Genomic DNA, 22,629 nt, shown 5'->3' with positions numbered 1-22,629 from the left:
CACACATGCACACTGACATAAACACACACACACAGAGAAACATAACACATCTTTTAATGCTGAAAGCATGCAGTTTATTTGACTTCTCATTATGCATTGGGAACATAGATTTTGTCTCTGTTCTTTCTTTATTTGGTGTTTAACGTCGTTTTCAACCGTTCAAGGTTATATCGCGACGGGATTTGTCTCTGTGGTACAACAAATACAGACTTGGAAAAAAAAAGAATCAAGTGCCCCACAAAGTTAAATTCACGCTTGAAGCAAACATGAAAATAACTTCATAGATAAATAAAGACATAAACTGATTGTGATAAACAAATATAAGCATACATCGATAATAGATTACTAGATGCCATGACAAAAAGTGGGAAAACACATTTGATATAAATAATCAAGAATAATGTAAACAAAACCCTAACAATTCAAAACTAAAGTAAAAGTGCGTCGCATAACCTATAATGAATCTATTGACAATTTGTGATTAATCTGAGTAACAGAAAATATAATATAAAAACAAAAAACAGAAGGTGTACTCAAATTAAAAAAAAATTCAATTGCGAAATAATTAATCATCACTAACATAGCTTAATGTGCTAGCATACAAGTAACCCACAACCATAAAGAACAAACAAAAAATCTGAAAGGAAGAAGAAAAAAAGCAAATAAATGAAAGGCAAAGAAAACTTTAAAAGGATAATGACGCACAAAATCAAATGATTGTGACAAGCTACACCAATTGAGTGCTGGATTTTCTTTATTAAACCTGACGAGTAATTTTCCCCAATGCATCAAGTGACAGACACTTGAGTGAACATGACAAACACGAATGCTACATCCAACGTACCACACAACGATCACCGTTCACACACAGTACCAATGTTCACCACCGTCAGTGTAAAACTTTAAACAACCACAGCAATTCTTACTTTGTTTCCATTCAACATTCACTCTTGCACCCCTGCATTCATTCTGACAATTCTGTCAAGAGTTCGAGTTTGTCCCTTAAAAAAAATAATATATACAAAGTACCAATTTTAATTACCGTCAGTGTAAAACTTTAAACAACCACAGCAATTCTATCTTTGTTTCCATTCAACATTCACTCTTGCACCCCTGCATTCATTCTGACAATTCTGTCAAGAGTTCGACAGGGTCCCCACTGGTTTTTAGAAACAAAATTCCATGACTTTTCCATGACTTTCCATGAGCCCCAATAACATTTTCCATGAATCACAGGTCGCCATTTCCGAACACGCAAACTTTTGACGTCTTGTCACTGCCAGTTTTGACACTGGCTTGCTTTGCACTGAATTTGAGTCAGTTTCTACGCAGTTTCTACGACGAAACCGACTCAAATGCAGCGCAGACGACACGACGAGATAACGGAAGGAAGTGAGCCTCGCTTTGGCTCAAGTGCCGTTAAAAATACCGTTATTCTCGTATGCAAATACGAACGAGAAGTTGGTCATACGAACAAGCCTTGTTCTGGCGACACAAAGGGGGGGGGGGGGGGGGGGGGGGGGGAATGGCTGGGCGACGAAAATAGCCGCTGGCTTGCTAAAGTTTAATTATTTTTCTTTCTTATTTTTGTTAAATTCCATGACTTTCCATGACTTGCATTGAAATTCCATGACTTTCCAGGCCTGGAAAATTAAAAATCAAATTCCATGACTTTCCAGGTTTTCCATGACCTGTACGAACCCTGGTTCGAGTTTGTCCCTTAAAAAAAATAATATATACAAAGTACCAATTTTAATTACCGTCAGTGTAAAACTTTAAACAACCACAGCAATTCTATCTTTGTTTCCATTCAACATTCACTCTTGCACCCCTGAGTTCATTGTGACAATTCTGTCAAGAGTAAGAGTTCGCCTCCACCCACCCCCCTCCATAAACAAGCTTCCCCCAAAATGACACCACCAACCACAAAAGCCCCCAAACATTCCATCTTTGCCCCTGTGGCTGTGAATAAAACCTTGTTCCCACAAAGGAAAGTATCACAAGAATGGAATCCTTTCACACGAAACGTTCCCATTTTACTGCAGGTCATTCCCAGTCAGACCTTTGACTCGTCACAGTGTCCGAGACACAGGCGAGACACTGGTTTGGAAAGGAAAAAAAACGGGTTTTTTTTTTTCAGTTTTCAGGCATAAAAACTGAAAAAAAAAAAAAATACTGAAAAAAAAATTCGAAGGCGCGTAGCGCCAAGTTTTGCAGGCGCGTGGCGCCAAGTTTCGCAGGCGCGAAGCGCAAAGACTTCTAGGGGGGTCCGGGGGTGCATGCACCCCCGGAAATTTTTTTTTTCAAGGGTGCAATTTGGTGCAATCTGGGGCTATCTGAGCCTTAAAATTGGATTCAAACATGGCCCCAAAACTATTTTACTATAACTGTGACTAGGAAAAAAAAAAAAAAAAAAAAAAAAAAGGAAAAATACGGAAATTAAAAAAAAATACGGTTTATTTTTTTCAAAAATACAGAAAATACGGAAAATACGGAGAATTTTCATGCCTGAGTTTTCCTGGTGCCTTTCCAAAATTCAATTTTTGAAGTCCATTGATATTTGTTGTGTTATCAGCATTTCTCTGTATAAATCGACGTCATCGAGGAATTTTGGCGTAACTCGATTCTTGGCTTTTTTTAAAATTTTATTTTTCTTTAGCTTTAGACTAGGTATTCCAAAGTGCTCTTCGCGGGTGGCGAAAAGTGACGCCGAGTGTGATTTTTCACTGGTTTTTAACTTGTTCAAACTCGCCGGAATGAGATGAAATGAATAAAAAGAATACACCAAGATGATAATTGATTCTTCATAGTTACTTTAATACAAAAATGAAGTATTAGATTCAAAATCTAACATTTGAAATACGCGTGTGAAAATGGTTGCAAAGTTGTGCTTTTCTGACGTCGGAACGAAGTTTTTGCTGTGTTGTTTTGACCCCAACCGGGAAAACTCCGCTCGCGGAGATAAGCCATTAAAATTAGCAACAACCCGCTACTAAAGACATAAAGAGGAAAGATTAAGCTTTCCGACGATATCAATATTATTTTGATTGGCTTCCGTTTAAGAGTAATATTATCTAATCTAGTTTAAAACTACGCTCGAAAATTTTGCCATCTCAGAACGAACAATATCCGGTTTTATGCATGCGAATGGCAAGGTCGGAGTTTGAACTTTCACCTGGTCTATTTTCATACTACTGATGCAAACAAGGTAATTCATTCTCCATGAGAAATATTCCATGCATGATTTAAAAAAATTTCAACTTCCTATCCATACCAGGAACAAATATAAACACTATTTCATAATTATAATAATCAGTTTTGTCCTTCTCCTAAAAAATCAGTTTCAAAAGAGTTACGCCAACCTTCCATGACAACGACACACTCCTGCTGTTTTGTCCTGGGTAGTACTGAACTGTATTGTTTATATGTGAGTATTACTCAATCTTACATGGAACACAAGTTAAAGAAATATTCCTAGTACTGATCGCAAAATGAGCAGACTACGAAACTGGAAAAAAGGCATTTTTCACAACACAAAATAATTCACCTTTCCTCGGGTTAGGTGTGTAAAGGGAAGTAACTCCCTCAAGTTCAGAGCTACACTTTAGTGCTTTTTCTGAAAGCTGAATGGTTATTTTAAATTAGTGTTGGCTACCCTGTTGACCGAGTTTGATGCAATCACGAACCATGCGTGGATTGTACAGAACAGAAATATAGAGCAGGTCAGTCAAGTCAAGACGTCCACAACCTTATAAGCCTGAATAACAGAGGCGCCAGGAAGACTGCAACATTCTTACCTCCAAACAGTGTCATGTACCTGTGGTCACAGATCTTTTACTGCCTCTATTGTTTTCTTTTTCCTTAAAACCTGATACAGATGAACCCCCCTTTTAAGATTTGTATATTTGTTTGCTTAACGCCCAGCCGACCACGAAGGGCCATATCAGGACGGTGCTGCTTTGACATATAACGTGCGCCACACACAAGACAGAAGTCGCAGCACAGGCTTCATGTCTCACCCAGTCACATTATATTATTCTGACACCGGACCAACCAGTCCTAGCACTAGCCCCATAATGCCAGACGCCAGGCGGAGCAGCCACTAGATTGCCAATTTTAAAGTCTAAGGTATGACCCGGCCAGGGTTCGAACCCACGACCTCCCGATCACGGGGCGGACGCCTTACCACTAGGCCAACCGTGCCGGTCCCCCCTTTTAAGATCCCCCCAATTAAAAACATCCTGCCTTTTTAGACACTTGTTTTCTGAGACTTGGTTTTTCATAACCTCTGTAAATTTACCGCCATTTTAAGACTCCCTCATTTTTAAGACTTGATTTTCTCAGATCTTTGGAAGTCTTAAAAGGGGGGTTCCACTTTACATATATATTTGAAAAAAATATCAGTCATATCAACAGGTTTCTTCCCTGTGTCATCTTCACATGATTTTCATAATTTCAACTGCAAAGTTCAATCTTCTCTTCCCATCTCCAGTAGCCACGCCTTTCTTTCAAATATCTCCACTTTCAACTAATTCCGATCTCACCAGCAATAAGTGTGTGCATTCCTGTTTGAAATGCTCAAAAACACAATCAAATTTTAATAAGATTTCTTGAAGCAAAAGCGTAAATAAAAGGTATTCAGAAATCCATTGGTTGACCTCTCCTAAGTCGGCTGCAAAATCCCTCTTGAGTGTGAGTGTGTGTGAGTGTGTGTGAGTGTGTGTGGGTGTGTGTGTATGCAGGTAACACATTTTCAAGTATAATTGTTACATAACCTATGCAATCATTTGTCTACATACAATTTTGTTGGGTAGGGTTTCAGCTAAAAAATTAACTACAACAACAGAACTCCAAGTGAAAGTGATATTTGATGAAATCAAGGTGTTACTAGCCATTAGCCATGGGACTGTGACAAGCAGACTTGAGAGCAGAGGATTCAGACACCAGGTAGGATCCCCGACACCGGACAGGATCACAGACACTTCTGGTAGATCCAGGCGGCCAGATCCGGTGGGGGAGCCTGGCAACCGGACGAAACCGACTGCAGGGAAGATACCGACGACAGCGACGATTCCGACGAGCAGACCGTCCATGACTTGTCTGACTTGGACGCGTCGTCGTCCCTCCTCTCGCCACCCAGCAACCAATCAGCCGTGGTCATGTGACTGTGGGACTGGCGCAGACTGTCGAGCGGGGAGGAGGGGAGGGTGGTGGACTTTTCCGTCAGACGGGACGACCCTGACCTCAGCCACATGTTGCTATCCGCCTTGGCTGCGTTTCGCAGGTCGATGGCGCGTGAGGGGCTGGAGTAGCTTCCCTTGCCCTGGGTGTTTCTCAGCCAATCAGACTTGTTGCGTGATATGTGGGAGAAGAAGCTACCCGTATCGGTGGAGAGCTGGACTTCTTCCTCCTTCTCTTCTTGCTGGGGGCGAGCCAGCCAGGTGTTGTTGTTGATATTGCTGTTCAGGTAACTCTGGATGCCTGTAACATGGTGTAGTCACACAATTAATGTCAGGCAATTGCGCAAGCATTATGGAACTACCACTATTCACCTGTCAAAACATCTAACAGCGAAAGCCTCTTGTCTCTCTAAAGCCCTACCACTAACTTAATGAAAACCAACTGGACTTCTATTCAGCCCTGAAAGTGGCGAGTAAAATAGCGAGCAGAAACATGTAACTGGCTAGTAGAAATGTTCATCTACTCGCCAAATGCAAGTAAAGTTGCTGAAAAAAATGGTTGGTTTGGCTAGTAAAATTTGCTCTCTGGTTAGTAAATTTTTAGAAGCAATAGCCAAAGGCTAGTACACCATTGTTTTGACTTTCAGGGCTGCCATTACACTTGGGTTTTTTCTTATTCAAAGCACAGCTTTTCCATGAGAACTAAATCAACAAGCCCCAAGACCACAGGAACTGACTCCTCTCAACTTTCACAGCAGTGACCAACATTCACTGGGCTATTCCCACTTTATGGAACTTAACGCTTTCAAAACTCAAACAGAAACAACCTCACTGGACCTAGTTGTTGTCAGTTACACAACGTCAATGATCAACCTAATTAATCTAGCAATTTAATCTGGCTTCAGGACAAACGGTAAGAAAAGGCCCATCCTTCAATCTTCATCGTTCGTGTGTGTGTGTGTGTGTGTGTGTGTGTGTGTGTGTGTGTGTGTGTGTGTGTGTGTGTGTGTCTGCGTGTGACTATATTTTGTCATAAAAGCCCTGTTTGCTTGGTGTTTTTGCTGTTGTTGTTTTATCTCAGTTATTTGTATGCTCCAATGCTCGTTAAATTTTTGCTTGTTTGTTTTAGGATGGAATTGTAAAGCATCTGGAGCCAATTGATTGGACCCACGTCATAGAAAAGTTCTTTATTATTATTCTTATTATTCTTGTTGAATAGTTAAGTTCAGTTACTAATCAGCGCCTATAAATCCTTCCGACTCACAGTTTGCTGTCATTGTAATAATAATATGGGAGATTTATAGAGCGCTTGACGTTCTCTAAGCGCTTTACAATGAATTGGTGAGAGGTCAAGGCAGGTAAGGTAGCCCGCACGTTGAACATCTCTCATGCTGGGTATTTTCGTGTTTCTATAACCCACCAAACTCTGACATGGATTACAGGATCTTTTCCGAGCGCACTTGGTTTTGTGCTTGCGTGTACACTTGAAGGGGGTTAAGTCACTAGCAGGTCTGCACATAAGTTGACCTGGGAGATCGGAAAAATCTCCACTTTTAACCCACCAGGCGGCAGCGACCGGGACTCGAACACACGACCTGCCGATTAGGAGGCCGACGTCTTACCACCACGCCACTGCGCCCGTCGCCCATTGTACATATATTAACTAGAAGAATCCCTGTAGTAAACCTTGTGTACAACTCACCAGGCAGCTCAGACAAAGTGACGTCACTGGGAGACACAATGGCGCCACCAGCTTCCTGTTGTAGCAACCAGCACTCCATGGCCGGGGGAGCAGACGTCAGGTAGTCTTTCATCACGTCGGGGATGGAGCACAAGGGGGTGGGGAACAGGGAGGGGGTGGCCAGGTAACTGCTCTTGCCCTCAGCACCTGTCTTCAGCACGCTTCTGGCTTCCTGGGCTTGCATCTGAAAGTGTCATCTTAAAGTGCAATATGAAGAACAGACTTGAGAGACAAATTTGTGTTTGTGTGTTTAAGAGAGAGAGAGAGAGAGAGAGAGAGAGAGAGAGAGAGAGAGAGAAAAAAATTATGTGACAGAAAACTGACAATAACAAAGCAAGGGAGGTAACTAATCAAACAGCAAAAGTCAGAAGGTCTGTAATGCCAATGATAATGGATTCCTAACATAAAATGACACAATTTCCTCAGAAAGAAAAAAAAGGCACAAACAAAAAACCTGAGAAAAAAACGGAGCATAAGGTTCTGGAACATATATATGGCACTTCATGTTTTAGCACAAGTGGATTTATACGTGTATTACTGTTTTTTACCCTACACTAATAACATAAAAGCTGAACACAGCAAGGGAGGTAACCAAGTAGAGAACACCTGTCCAATCCTAAGCTCTCTTGCTCTGAGGAATATAACAGTTGCAAAACAAGGGATACAATAAGTAATGTATCTACTGAACGCTGGACTTCATCGAACCGTGTGATGACAGACCTCACTAAAACTCATCATTAGTGCGCAGGATTTCTGAACAATAAAAAGCCATATGCCAGTGTAAATAAATAAAATAAAATAAAACTTCAATTAAAAAAATAAAATAAAAAAATAAAATAAAATAGAGAAAAGGAACCAACCTACCGACCCTCTTATTTTTGCCTTATCAAATACAAACATTGGGGGGGAGGGGGGGGGCCTTAAGTACACTGTGAAGCCTACCTCCACCTCCTCGTTAGCCGGTCGGCTGAGCCATGTGTTCCTGTCACGCGTGATGTGAGCGAACATGTCGGGCATGGCTGACTGGGCGCCGGATGCACGCTTGTCATGGGCACGACGCAGCCAGGTTGACATCTCGGTGGGGATGTGACGGAACCACCCGCCACGCTTCAGCTCATCCAGAGTCTCCAGCTGACGTCGGGCCGTTGCAAGCCACACCTGGTCACATCACAAAAAGCAAGGTAAGGTAAAGGTATTCCCATAACCATTATTTGAGCGTAGGGGAGCAAGATGTAGGAAATCTCAAATTTTCCAGGGCCAGCCAAATGAGGGTGGTGCCCATCTCCTATCCATCGCTGCTTTTGCCTAAAGAAGGTCAGGTACCCATTTCATTTCCACCTAGGCGGACTAGAGAGCACTCGGAAAACTTGGGTATTAGTATTCACCCCGAGTGGGGATCCATCCCTGACTGCCAGCCTGAGAGGCAAGCACTCTAACTACTGTGCCACTCCGACTCTCACAAGCCTTGGCTATGTGGATAACTTATCGAGTGGAAGGCACTACAAAGCTCACTGCTAACATAGCCCTGTGGACATTTACCTTTGGCTATGTGGATAACTTATCGAGTGGAAGGCACTACAAAGCTCATTGCTAACATAGCCCTGTGGACATTTACCTTTGGCTATGTGGATAACTTATCGAGTGGAAGGCACTACAAAGCTCATTGCTAACATAGCCCTGTGGACATTTACCTTTGGCTATGTGGATAACTTATCGAGTGGAAGGCACTACAAAGCTCATTGCTAACATAGCCCTGTGGACATTTACCTTTGGCTTTGTGGATAACTTATCGAGTGGAAGGCACTACAAAGCTCATTGCTAACATAGCCCTGTGGACATTTACCTTTGGCTTTGCGGATAACTTATCGAGTGGAAGGCACTACAAAGCTCATTGCTAACATAGCCCTGTGGACATTTACCTTTGGCTATGTGGATAACTTATCGAGTGGAAGGCACTACAAAGCTCACTGCTAACATAGCCCTGTGGACATTTACCTTTGGCTATGTGGATAACTTATCGAGTGGAAGGCACTACAAATCTCATTGCTAACATAGCCCTGTGGACATTTACCAAGACAGCTTTCTTTTGTCTTCAAGATGCCCCTCCTACCAAGTAAAGAACATGAGCATCTTTCCACCAAATACCCAAACAAAAACAAAACAAGGAGTGAATATTCATAAATAACAATCAGTAATCAATAACACCTTAACGGTAAGCAAACATTCTTTCTTTCCTGTCAGTAAGACTTAAATCATTCAATCACAAAATAAATCCACACCTGCCTCTTGATGACATTAACAACCACAAACTACACCCCGAAGGATGCCCGACGACTTTTTACTGTACGATTCACCTTTCCGGAACAACATGTCTAAAATGACCACTGTTGGTAGATCTCATGGGAGGTTGTTATATACAGGTTCAACTGTACTTTCATAAACTCTCTATCTCATCTAACATCTTAATTGAGTAGGCAATCTCTAAATACTGAGCAGACCTGAGAACCCCTGTTTGTACTTAGAGTATTCTCAAACAAACTTGGTGTATTTTCAGAAAAATGAGCATAATCCACAATGCATTTGAACATCCATGCTTCAAACGCATCCGTCACACCGTAATATTACTGGATCGGCCTTGGGATACACTTGCAAAGAAAAGTAGTCTTGGAATTTTTCTCGTCATATTTTTATTCCACTGAACGTACTGATCATATTTTAAACAATCATGTGTACAAAATACGGCAAAATTGTACGGGTTCCCAAGTCTGCCTGAGTGAAACCACCCCACCATCAACTGAAGCACATGTACAACCTAAGACATGAACACTCACGCTGGTGTCGGTGGGGATGTGCCTGAAGAAGGTGTGCAGGTCCTCCTCCACGGGGCCAGAGTTACCTCCCTGCAGCAGCCACAGACGCATGTCGCGAGGGATGTGACGGAAGACGTCAACGTACTCCTCCTGACACACGGGGGCCAGCGGCTTGTACTCTTCCTCCACCGGGCTCGCTGACACAACAAACATGAAATATTGTCATCATTTTCTCCACTTTTCATTCATAATCAGCTGGGTAACAAAACACATTGTCATCATTTTCACGAGTTTTCATTCACAAACACCTGGGAAATAAATCTCATGTTCCCCATGCAATAAATCGAGGTGGTGAATGGGTTTGAGCTTTCAGGTGAAACGTGGATTGTCAAAGTAAAAGCCAATCAGGCTGGTTGTTTCATGTGTGGAACCATCGCGGCTTTGGATTTGTGTTTCCGAGGACAACGATTGTAAGCATTCACTCTCAAAGACCCAATCAATGTTGATAATTACCGCGGCGACTCATGGTCAATTTGCAACTTATCTCTGTAATTGCAAAATCCACAACGAAAAGTCATAAACACTTAAAAGAAAAGAAATATGCTCAACACTAATTACTGAACTCACACGTATGATCGCAGCTCTGTACATTTTCAGACTGGAAGAAAAGCGTCAACAAGCTACGTTTGACGTCACATAAAAGTTTGACATGTTATCTCGTGCGACTGTGACGATGCTTTGTGGCCCGGAGTTGGATTCTAAAAATTCGTCTCCCTGTGGGTTATTGTGCATTTTGTTGTACAACCAAAATGATGACAAAAACGATGTTTGGTGGCTTGTTGTCAGACCAGCATTTTGTTGTTGGTCCTCGGGGAGCATATCGCCTTTTGTCTCATATTTATCAACCACGGCCTTTGGCCTTGGTCGATAAAGATGAAACAAAAGACAATATGGTCCCCTTGGACCAACAAAAAAGCTGGTCTGTCAACAAGACACCAAACATCTTATAATGTTCATATATGGCAAATCGAGGTAATGAATGGGTTTGATCGTCAGGTGAAACGTACATTGCCAAATCCGCAATGACTCATGGTCAATTTGCAACTAAGCTGTGCAGCCCCAATTTCCGCAATGAAAAGTCTTAAAACAATCTTCAATGATAATAAATTGAGTAGAAGTGCAGGTGGTACCTGTTTTGTTCCTTTTTTAAATATGAGAAATGTAGGTCTTTACAGAGGGGGTCTTTGGGATGGAGGTAAAATTAGTGACGCTTGAAGAAAACATCTCAGAAAATGCAATCTTACAGTAGAGGGAGTATTATAATAGAGGGTTTCAAAAAAACACGTGTACCTGAGAGATTCAGCCCATGAACGCAAAAGAATAAGATAATAGAGGGTCTTAAAACAGAGTTTCCACTGTCCTGCATATCCAAATGGGTGAAAATAATCAGAAATAGCTTACCTCTGTGACTGGAGCCGGGGTGATCGACAATCTCAAAGTAATCATAAGCAGCTTACCGCTGTGACTGGAGCCGGAGTGATCGACAATCTCAAAGTAATCATAAGCAGCTTACCGCTGTGACTGGAGCCAGAGTGATCGACAATCTCAAAGTAATCATTAGAAGCTTACCTCTGTGACTGGAACCGGAGTGATCGACAATCTCAAAGTAATCATAAGCAGCTTACCGCTGTGACTGGAGCCAGAGTGATCGACAATCTCAAAGTAATCACAAGAAGCTTACCTCTGTGACTGGAGCCAGAGTGATCGACAATCTCAAAGTAATCATTAGAAGCTTACCTCTGTGACTGGAGCCGGAGTGATCGACAATCTCAAAGTAATCATTAGAAGCTTACCTCTGTGACTGGAGCCAGAGTGATCGACAATCTCAAAGTAATCATTAGAAGCTTGCCTCTGTGACTGGAGCCGGAGTGATCGACAATCTCAAAGTCCTCATCCTCCTCCCCATCAGGGTTGTGTTTGATCTGCGACAGCCAGTGCTGGATGGAGCACGACGTCTGGGACGCGGGCGTACCGGCTCTCTCCGAGGTGGGCGATTGGACCTCAGGGTTCGACGTGGACAGCTGGAGTACCGGTCTCAGCAGCCAGTCCTCCACTCGCGTAGACAGCTTGGGCATCGTCACACGGATCTACAACGACACACAGTGAAAATACTGCATTAAAGGCCAACATCGTCACACAGATTTCCAATGACACACAGCAACACAGTCAAACTTTTTTGCTTATAGGCCCAACAGCAAACACATTTTTTTTTCTTCAATTTTAAGTATTCAAATCTATGTCACATCCTTTGGTTTCCATGTTAAGAAGAGGATGTACTTTGAAACCCTTGTAATTTACTAAATGTGGACAAACAAAATGTGAAAGTATTTCTAATTCTTTCTCTGCAGGCCAAGGATAATAATGCAGACCTGTTTATCCTAAACCCGAGGCAAGAGTACTTTCCCCAAAAGTCGAGTATTTTTCATAAAGTTGGTGTACTTTGCAAGCAAAGCCATATGGGGCTAGGGAAAATGTACGCGTGGGTGCAAACGTGTTTGTGTAAGAATAGCATGTCTTGTGAACACCTTCAGAATTTAACTCCTTCCAATACAACAGGGATAAAACAATTTTATTTACCTGCCAGTTTATAGCATTATAACCAGTGTCTTCCAAACAGATTGATAATGAAAAGATGAAGTTCGTGAAATAACATCTGCGGTTGACAGTGGCAAGTTCATATTTACAATCATCTCAGAAAACATTGCTTCAGCGCGGACTACAGCTTTTTCTTCTGGCAGGATTTGCTTTGCGGGAATGAACTTCATAATTCCTTGGCAGCTTTCAGCGGATTTCGTTGCAGCAACCTTGTCCAGGTGAGTTTTGGAACTGCAGTGTCGTTCGATGTCATATTTCCCAGCATGGGCAACGGAGAAATCTGATTTACAATACTTGCAGTGTGCATGACTTTTTCCCATAGTAGACTCCACAATTCCTGGCTCTTTCTTATATTTCTCCAAGAAAATCTGCTGCTTCTGCTGTTTAGACTTGGTACAGTCATCCAAAACTGGCACATTTTTCTGCTTCATTTTGCCACGATTGTCCTGACGATCGCACGTGCCAACTGAACAAGGTTTCCACAGCTTAAGACTCGCTGTCATGGTTATCTCCCTTCGACCGAAACCGGTATCAGTTGTACCATTCCGTAATCAGCACACCAACACCGGAAAACGTATTCTAGACTTTTTCTTAGGTGTATTTTGTGCATGTGTCGCGTATTTGCGTACCGATAATTATTTGGCGTACAAAATACGCCCAAATCGTACTGGTAAACAGGTCTGATAATGGAACAGTATTTATCATTGAAATAAATGTGTATACCGGGGGGGCGGGGATGTAGCTCAGTCGGTAGCGCGCTGGATTTGTATCCAGTTGGCCGCTGTCAGCGTGAGTTCGTCCCCACGTTCGGCGAAAGATTTATTTCTCAGAGTCAACTTTGTGTGCAGACTCTCCTCGGTGTCCAAACACCCCCGTGTGTACACGCAAGCACAAGACCAAGTGCGCACGAAAAAGATCCTGTAATCCATGTCAGAGTTCGGTGGGTTATAGAAACACGAAAATACCCAGCATGCTTCCTCCGAAAGCGGCGTATGGCTGCCTAAATGGCGGGGTAAAAACGGTCATACACGTAAAATTCCACTCGTGCAAAACACGAGTGTACGTGGGAGTTTCAGCCCACGAATGCAGAAGAAGAAGAATGTGTATACCGGTAGTTAACATTTCTGTCAAGTAAAGAAATGTCAACTTGGTAACATGGTTTCCAATGGAACCCATTTACCAAATAATCATCACCAAGTGAAACCACTTACACTGGAGCCACCGGGCATGCCGTCCTGCAGGGTCTTGTAGAAGACGTGGTGCTCCGAGTCCTCGTACTCCTCCAGGTGGCGCGGCAGGGATGCCGATGGCTCGTCTTCCTCGTTGAACGCCGACAGGAAGGGCAGGCCGTTCGAGTCCACGCGGCCGTAGCTCAGGATGGACTCTCGCAGAGCAGCCTGTTCCGCGCGGAAAGCAATGTAGGGCGTCTCCTCTGCCTTCAGTTCTGTGTTGCTCAACCTGGATACACAGAAATCGCCAGTAAGAAACCATGTACAGTGGAGTCCAGCTATAACGAACCTGGGTATAACGAAATCCCGCTTTTAACGAACTGCCATTGATTTCCCGGCAGACAGCCTTCTATTTCTTACTTAATTGTTACTTTCCGGCTACAACGAACCTTTTGAACTCATTTGCATAACAAACCCCTATTAAAACAAACATCGCCCCAGAGCCGTTTTGTCTCTAAAAGTCACAAGGCTACAACGAACTGATGTCAATAATTCTCTCCAAATACAAAAATACACAAACACAAGTAAAAGTATAGGGGTAACAAACGGTCCAAGAATGAAAATAAGCCGCACATCAAAGGAAGAATACAGAGTGGAAATATGTGTGCTCTGTGTGTGCCGGGAGATCAAAGGCAGGTCCATTGTGATGCCTTGACACTGACCTTCTTCCCAGAGGTCAATGACCCTGTTTTTGGTTTGAGAGGTGGTTCCCCTGTCATATCTGAGAGAGGAAACACTTCCTGCACCGGGGTCAGTGACCTATGGGGTGGTCTCTTTGATGTCTTGAGAAGAAACATGGCCAGGGTAGTACCTAGTAGCTGAAACATGCATTATCACAAGTTGTTTGGCTGGTACTCAGGCGGTCTCTTCGATTTTTTTTCATATTTTGATAACACTCGAGACATTGCCCAGACATTGCTGCTAATTTTTTTCTTATGTGTTGATGGTCGTTCCACATCTGAATCAGGATTATCTTCCAAATATGGAAAAATAAGATCTGGTTAATCTTCCAATAAATTAGGCACATACCGAGTCTGATGCATTCCTTTGTTAAAAAAATTCTTAGGTAAACAAAAAAACTGTCTCTAAGGTAATTTCTAACAATGTCAACCTCCCTACTGCTGCATAATTATGAACATGCTGAACTGAAATAAAAGCTGCATGACCAAAATGACTGGTCCATTCATGATAAAATTAAAATATTGATTTTGATATAACATGTAAATATATTTATGATCAGTTATTTGTTGTTGTGTCCACTCACTACCTTTTCAACTACAATATTGTCTTTGTATTTGTGTTGGTTTTTATCCCTTTTACTACTTACCTCATGCACTCAAGCTGCTGCTGCCTTACACCCACCCACCCACCCCCCACACACACTTTTGCAAGACACAGTGTTGTGGGCTTTCTGTTGTGTTACCAGCCAGTGGTTTTTCTTACTTTTTTCCCTCTTTAAACTCATGCATATATAGTTATGACCAAACAGAAGAAATTGACTGTTGTAATTTGTATTTGTAATACAGTAAAACCTGTCTCTAACGGACACCCTTGGGGAATGGTAATAGTGTCCCTATTAGACAGGTGTCCCTTCTTCACAGGTGGAGGGGCCGGGGCAATATTTTACAAAGAGCACGTAAAATGAACAAGACACTTTTTGTCAGTCCTGTAGTATGTATTTATTGGATTGAACATGAGACTCACTGAAAATGTGAGTAAACAAATGATACATGTAGCAAACAACAACAACAACAACAACAACAACAACATATCCCCCCCCCCCCCCCCCCCCCACCCTACCCCGTTCCCTACACACACTGTGCATTCAAACTTACGCAAGTCGGACGTCACAAAGCTAAAAATAGCTGACTCTTCATCAGTCATTCAACGGGAAATTCCGCAGTGTGTCTCGACCAAATTGGGTCAGCTCTTGTTTCATTCAGTTTTTCTAGTCTCAGCATAAATGCATGGAACAGTACAAAACCACTCCCATACCACGTTGTTCAGGTCTTCATATTGCGTTTTCCGACGTTTCACAGTTTTTTGGTCGATTCGCGCACCTGACTCCCACTCCTTCATCACATCTTCTTTTTCCAATTTGATCCTCGCGATCTGTGTTTTACCACATCCCATCTCCTTCGCCACATCTCGGCATGATTGGCCGCTATCCAGTTTTTCCAAGGCAGCGACACGCTGCTCTAAAGTCAACGCTTTTCTTTTTCCTGCTGGAGATTCCATTTTCAAACACAGTAGTCTACTGTTGCTTTTGGTTGTGACTGTATCCACAATGCGGAAAAGCGAAAGTGAGTGAGCGAAAGTGGGTCTCCATCTAAACAAGCCACTGATTGGTCAGAAAAGGGACAGGACAACCAATCAACAACCATTTGTGCTACGGCTACGGCTGCCGAGCACTGACTGCATAACAGTCGAGTTTTCGAAGTTGCGTTTTTATGTACGTTGTGTCCGTTTGTGACAGTGTTTACACTTCCTACGGTCCGAAAAATCGTGTCCGCGTCCGTAAGTGGCAGGTGTCCGCCCGTTAAAGGTTAGTTATTGTTGAAATCGTGTTCGTGCCATGATAAACTGTCCGTATGTAGCAGGTGGCCGTTACAACAAGGGTCCGCTAGACTCAGGTTTTACTGTAATTACAATACAACACAATGGGTAATTTTAATGATATGAAATATCAAAGTGATAAAATTACCATACCCAAAAAATCCTATGAAGGGCATACAGAAAGTTATAACTTGATCCAATATCGTACCTGTTTCCCAATTTGACTGTGTACTCTATTCGTGTCAAAGTCAACACTGCCCCCCCCCCCCCCCCCCCCCCCCCCATCCCATCATCACCACCACCATCACCACCACCACAACTGGTCAACATGCTTCACCTTCAATTCAAACTAAACTTCCATCCGCACAGTTTCTTTTGTTTGCCAGTTTGAGAAATATCAGCGTGAACGAATCAGCCTAATCATTTCAACACGCTATCCGACTCGCTGTCTTCCGCCATGATGATGATGGCATCTTCTCACTTTCGGTTTCGCCAATGCATTCGAATCGTCGTCAGCCATTTCTTTGTTGGATTCCGTACTTACCAAAGAACAGTTTCGGCGATTTAGACTTTCATCTTTCTGAAAAAAGTATCCATACGCAGAATTGCTGTGTGAAGCGTCGGAAAAGCGCAGATGTGCCACATTGTCGGAACAACAAAATAGCAGACAACCGCCAAAATTATACCTTCGGGTCACGTGACTCTCGCTCGGAAGCCTTCGGCATTCTCCGTAACTACTTGTCGAAGAGGGGGGTAGGTCGTTTCCTCCGTTGAAATGGGAACCTTTACGGAACTTTCCCCTTATTTTTTCAGTTGCTAATGAAAGATGAAACGCCCGACTACGTTCTCATCAACTTATTTCGGTGGTGCACTCGCCCTATCGCAAAAAGAAACAAATGACAAAAGTTCGCTTGCATTTATTTTATAGAATTCTCGCGACCTGGCGAAAACAATGTCGATGCACCTCTAGCCCTATGTATCTGCCAGTGGTACCGGTCAGTATCGTCCACAACCAACCACTCAAAACGACGTACTTTGCCGTAACCTGACCCTGGGGTCCGGAGCCAAATCGCCGACCGGATTTTTGCGTGGGCGTGGTTTGCAGCGAGAGTTATCTTTTCCTAGCTTGCCCCATGCTACTATGCCTCTCTATGGATTATATTATGAAGCTGTTGAAAACATGCAGAGATTGTACTCTCCAAGGAAAGATCGATGGGACGATCATTTGAAGGTGAGTGGGAAAACTTGTCTTGAGGCCATTTAGGGTTGAAAACTCTACAGCGAATTACTGATATAACGAACTAAAATGTATCTCCCTTGAGATTCGTTGTACCCGGACTCCACTGTATATACATCAACTATATCGTTAAAACACCTCAAATCTGGTTGCTAGTAAAACTTAACAGTTCATTCCTGTCAGATTTTACAAAGGATTTATTTTCACATCAACAAAAAAGTGAGACCATGAAGTGTAGCTCTGTCACAAAAACAACAACACAGGGGCCCGGTAGCTCAGTTGGTGGAGCACTGGACTTGTGATCCTAGTGTCTCAGATTCAATCCGGGCCGGACGCGGGTCAACTTTATGTGCAGACTCAGAGACGGTATATATATGTTCCACCCCCATGTCACGGCAGTGGCACGTAAAAGACCCCCGTCAATCTGCCATAAGTGCAGATGGCTGATTACCGTATTTGACGGACTACAAGCCGCGACTTTTTTAAAAAAAAAAAAATCGCATTGCGGCTTATAAAAAGATGCGGCTAAAACGTTACCTAAACTTGAACAGCATTCACCTAATGGAAGTCGCCGCGGATTTTCATTTCGCTCGATTAGCGATTACCGGTACTTTATTAGCTCTCTACTCAAGACTCGGCGCTTTTCTCTTTCTTTCGCGAATCTTCGTTCGTCAACAAGTCGTCGTGACAAGATAGCGAACAGAGAAACACCGGATGTATCAGGATCTCGCGCGCGCGAGATTTCGGTTTTTTGTGTCTCGCGATAGTTGGAGGAGCGAGAGCCGCCATGCTGTGTTTTCGTCTGCTCGAAATGTGCGCAAAAGTCGTAAATCATCCCCAAAAAGCTTATTCTGGGCGGGACTATATGTGTGTGTTGGTTACAAATTGTGTGTGTGATATTTTTCTTCAAACTTTTTCACTTTTCTTCTTTGTTTCACTTGTTTACTCTCGGAGCCGATTTCGCCAAATACCGTACTTTTGTTTGCCTGGTTGTTTTGATTGATTGACACGATCTGATTATATTTTTTTCGACGGCGGCTAATATAGTGACGCGGCCTATACGTGGGTCGTCCCAATTTTTTTGAGTCACTTGAGAAAAAGTGACTCTATGTAATCGGTCAGTGTTAGTCTGTCCGGCCGGCCGGCCGGCCGTAGACACCACCTTAACGTTGGACTTTTCTCGGAAACTATCAAAGCGATCGGGCTCATATTTTGTTTAGTCGTGACCTCCAATGACCTCTACACTTTAACGATGGTTTCGTTGACCTTTGACCTTTTTCAAGGTCACAGGTCAGCGTCAAAGGAAAAATTAGACATTTTATATCTTTGACAAAGTTCATCGGATGTGATTGAAACTTTGTAGGATTATTCTTTACATCAAAGTATTTACATCTGTAGCCTTTTACGAACGTTATCAGAAAAACAAGGGAGATAACTAGCCTTTTCTGTTCGGCAACACACAACTTAACGTTGGGCTTTTCTCGGAAACTATAAAAGTGACCGGGCTCAAATTTTATGTGAACGTGACTCATTGTGTTGTGAATAGCAATTTCTTCCTGTCCATCTGATGCCTCATATAATATTCAGAACTGCGAAAGTGACTCGATCGAGCGTTTGCTCTTCTTGTTTTGTTAAAAGTCGGGGGTGCGGCTTATAAAACGGTGCGTCTTGTAATCCGTCAAATACGGTACACCTAAACACGCACACACCTGGGTAGCGCGACTTGTTGCTGTTAGCTTTCCACAGGGAGGAAGTGACCCGACTTTCCCAGCTTTAGGACAATAAAGTTATGAAAATGAAAAAACAAAACACTCACTGTTCCAAGGCCAGCACAAGGTGTCTGGTGGCAGACAACAACAACAACAACAAAACCAAAACACTCACTGTTCCAAGGCCAGCACAAGGTGTCTGGTGGCGGCCTCATCGTCGCTATGGGCAGCGTGGGTGAGGGAGGAGTGGAGGATGCCGAGCGCCTTGTTGAGTCGCGCCTGCTGTCCGTGCAGAACCTCCTCCTTGCCCCCCACCACCGTGTCCACCTGCTCCAACAGCCACACCTCGCGCTGACGCAGCGTCTCCAGCTGACGGCTGATGGACGTGTGGATCTGGGACTTGATCTGAACATTGATTTTAAAAAAAAGTCTCTCATTTCACACGAAGGCTTTCAAGCAAACCTCTTTCAAAAACTTAGTCTGCACACGGATGATAAATGTTTTTTAACGCCCTTGCGATTCAACCATTAGGGGCATGTTTTAGTGTTACCCTGACTTAAGATAATTTAAAAACAAAATGATAAAAAAAATAAAAAGAGCCGCCACGAAGGAGATTTGGCTGTCGTGCTCGAGCTCCTAGCCACCAATGCACGAGAGCTGGAGCATGGTGCCTGGGAGCTGTGGGGTTGGCTTAGAGATCCGGCTGGGTCATCATGTGTCAGCACATTAGCTTGACAAATACACATGAAAGCTTGGAAGGTCTCACACTTAAAAACATCAAATTAAAACCATATTCTTTGTCGGTTTTCATTTTTGTTGGCACTTCCTGTACTTTCATGCTTGCAGTTGCAGGGTAAGAATCTACATAAAGAGGACACAGAATTCAGAATTCAAATAAGAACGAATGAATTTGTTGGACGAGGCCCTCCTCGAGACATCACCAGATATTCCACCAACCTGTGATGAGTTCTGGTTGAGGTGTCGCTTGACGTAGTCCAGACGCTGAATGGCTTGCTCAAGGTCCTCGATACGCCGCTTGACCTTCTCCACCACTGCCATGTCGCTCATCCTGTTGATCTGATCACACGTCACACGATCACAGTCACAGTCCTCAAGTCCTCCTACCTGACGAGTCTCACTGGCCCTGAAAGCAAAGAAACAAACTGTTACATTGGAACCCCCTTTAAAGACTCCTTTTTAAGACCTTGATTTTTTTTAACATCTTCCATTCATAACGTAAATAAATGTACCCCTCTTTTTAAGACTCCCTCCTTTTTAAGACCGGATTTTCTCGGATTTTTTTAGGACAAGTTTACAAGGGGGTTTCCCCTGTATTCCAAAGCCCTACTTTACCAAGAACACACAGAAACACACAGAGGCATCCCAGGAATGTTGCTTGAAATCAGTTTTCTCAGAACAATTGCCGAAATATATATGTATGGCAATAAAACTTTAGACAATTTTCCTTGTCTTCATAGTTTGGAAGGGTTGGTTTGTAAGAATCCTATTTTTTATGACCGAGACACGTACACATGGATATGAGCACAGACGCCCTCACGCATGCGGCTTAATGGTAAACGCAGATGTTCAGAATGTGCTCGTTTGCTTATTTTAACATGTGGAAAACTTTCTTTTGTTTTCTATTGTATTTTATGTTTGTATAAGGGGCTATTCTTTGATTTAAAACACATTTTATCAAATAAAAAAACTTTCTTGGGATAATTTATCATTCAAACGCTTGTCAAAATACAAGAATGTAACTGTGTTATTTTTGTCTAATTTTTCTTTCTTTATCATAAAAGAAAAAAAAATTACACAAAAATAACAGTTACCTCCTTGTCTTTTGACAAGCGTTTGAATTCATCAGCTCGTGAGATAAAATCTATTGTCATCATTTTCACGAGTTTTCATTCACAAACACCTGGGAAATAAATCTCATGCAATAAATCGAGGTGGTGAATGGGTTTGAGCTTTCAGGTGAAACGTGGATTGTCAAAGTAAAAGCCAATCAGGCTGATTGTTTGATGTGTGGAACCATCGCGGCTTTGGATTTGTGTTTCCGAGGACAACGATTTACCGATTGTAAGCATTCACTCTCAAAGACCCAATCAATTTTGATAATTACCGCGGCGACTCATGGTCAATTTGCAACTTATCTCTGTAATTGTGGCCCGGAGTTGGATTCTAAAAATTCGTCTCCCTGTGGGTTATTGTGCATTTTGTTGCACAACCAAAATGATGACAAAAACGATGTTTGGTGGCTTGTCGTCAGACCAGCATTTTCTTGTTGGTCCTCGGGGAGCATATCGCCTTTTGTCTCATATTTATCAACCGCAGCCTTCGGCCTTGGTCGATAAAGATGAAACAAAAGACGATATGGTCCCCTTGGACCAACAAAAAAGCTGGTCTGTCAACAAGCCACCAAACATCTTATATTGTTTTACCTGCAAACCTTAAAAGCAAAAATGACTGGCTGAACCATATCCAATATCTACGTGTACTTGGTATCAAAACATCATTGAGTGCAAACAAATGACCGAGCTAAATATGTCATATTTTAAAGAGACTAATGATTCTTCCCAACCAGTCATACAAACTCAAGTCAATGGAAAAGTTGTAACTGCAGAATACTTTGCTTTAATACATGGTTTGTCTGCAAATGATGTCCTTGGTCTAGTAATAATGAATCACCATGCCAAAAGTGGTTGTAGCATTCAAGGAGTTTAGCTGAAGAGGGTCCAGTAATCATGCATTCCTCGGATCCTCTATAGTACAAGGATCGAACTCTCTCGCTCAAAAGAAGTACTTCTGCTGACCTTATTCCCACTGTAACCAATCACGATGCATTCGTCGAACAATGCCCCTGTACGTGAACGTGACCCACAGAGATGTACTCAGTGACTTGACCACGCGTGGATTCTGAACCACGCATTCTTTCAGGTCAAGCTCAATTTCAAGTTCAAGGTTAATCCGCCATTATGAGCTTGAGTCTCCTCACGTACGCCCTGTTCATAGCACTACTCCGTCAGTCTAACAAACATTAAACGACGCAGCTTTTACACAATCGTCAATCCATCCAGTAAACAACACCTGATGTGTCAAATAAACGTTACAGAAACAGACGATCGCCGTTAAAACAAACAACATGGACTTTTGTCGAGATCTCATACACTGAACATCATCATCATGTTGAACATGTCATAAACGTCGTCTGCTTACTCAAGCATGCGCCGCACCGCATTATCAAATCTTCGCGATCTAAAGACAAATATGCATAATGTCTTCTATATCGTCACGTCATTAGTTTGTACTAAGTTTTTCACACATAAAATCAACAATGGTTTCTTACCTTCGGTGTTTCAGACGGTCTGTTGTTGTCTGTCGAGTCAGTCCGTCTTTACGTCAATATGCTGAGGGTAGCCGCACATTATGCTGATTTTATCCAATGAAAATACTCGAAAAGTTGATGTTAAGCTGTTTCTGATTGGCTGCTCTCAAGGAAAACATCCTCC

The 22,629-nt window shown here is 42.7% G+C and overlaps 1 protein-coding gene across 2 annotated transcripts; it reads right to left on the bottom strand.

Annotated features, from left to right (window-relative positions):
• Positions 1-3,714: 3,714 nt before the first annotated feature.
• Positions 3,715-22,552, bottom strand: LOC138959847 (uncharacterized). 2 transcript variants are annotated; one of them, XM_070331489.1, is made up of 9 exons: positions 22,467-22,552; positions 20,075-20,261; positions 19,293-19,522; positions 13,598-13,844; positions 11,641-11,878; positions 9,753-9,928; positions 7,864-8,079; positions 6,883-7,105; positions 3,715-5,481 (listed from the first exon to the last, which is right to left on the bottom strand). In XM_070331489.1, exons 2-9 carry the CDS (start codon positions 20,183-20,185, stop codon positions 4,973-4,975), a joined length of 1,950 nt encoding a protein of 649 aa, XP_070187590.1. In that variant the 5' UTR covers positions 20,186-20,261; positions 22,467-22,552; the 3' UTR covers positions 3,715-4,972. The 2 variants fall into 2 exon arrangements, with proteins under 2 accessions (XP_070187590.1, XP_070187591.1); XM_070331490.1 differs by lacking the exon at positions 22,467-22,552 and adding an exon at positions 21,934-22,067.
• Positions 22,553-22,629: the final 77 nt, after the last annotated feature.

The sequence above is a fragment of the Littorina saxatilis genome, linkage group LG2, assembly GCF_037325665.1.
Source record: "Littorina saxatilis isolate snail1 linkage group LG2, US_GU_Lsax_2.0, whole genome shotgun sequence".
NCBI classification, from domain to species: Eukaryota; Metazoa; Mollusca; class Gastropoda; order Littorinimorpha; family Littorinidae; genus Littorina; species Littorina saxatilis.
Note: the sequence above shows the minus strand (reverse complement) of the source record. Positions and strands in the feature narration are given on the sequence as shown.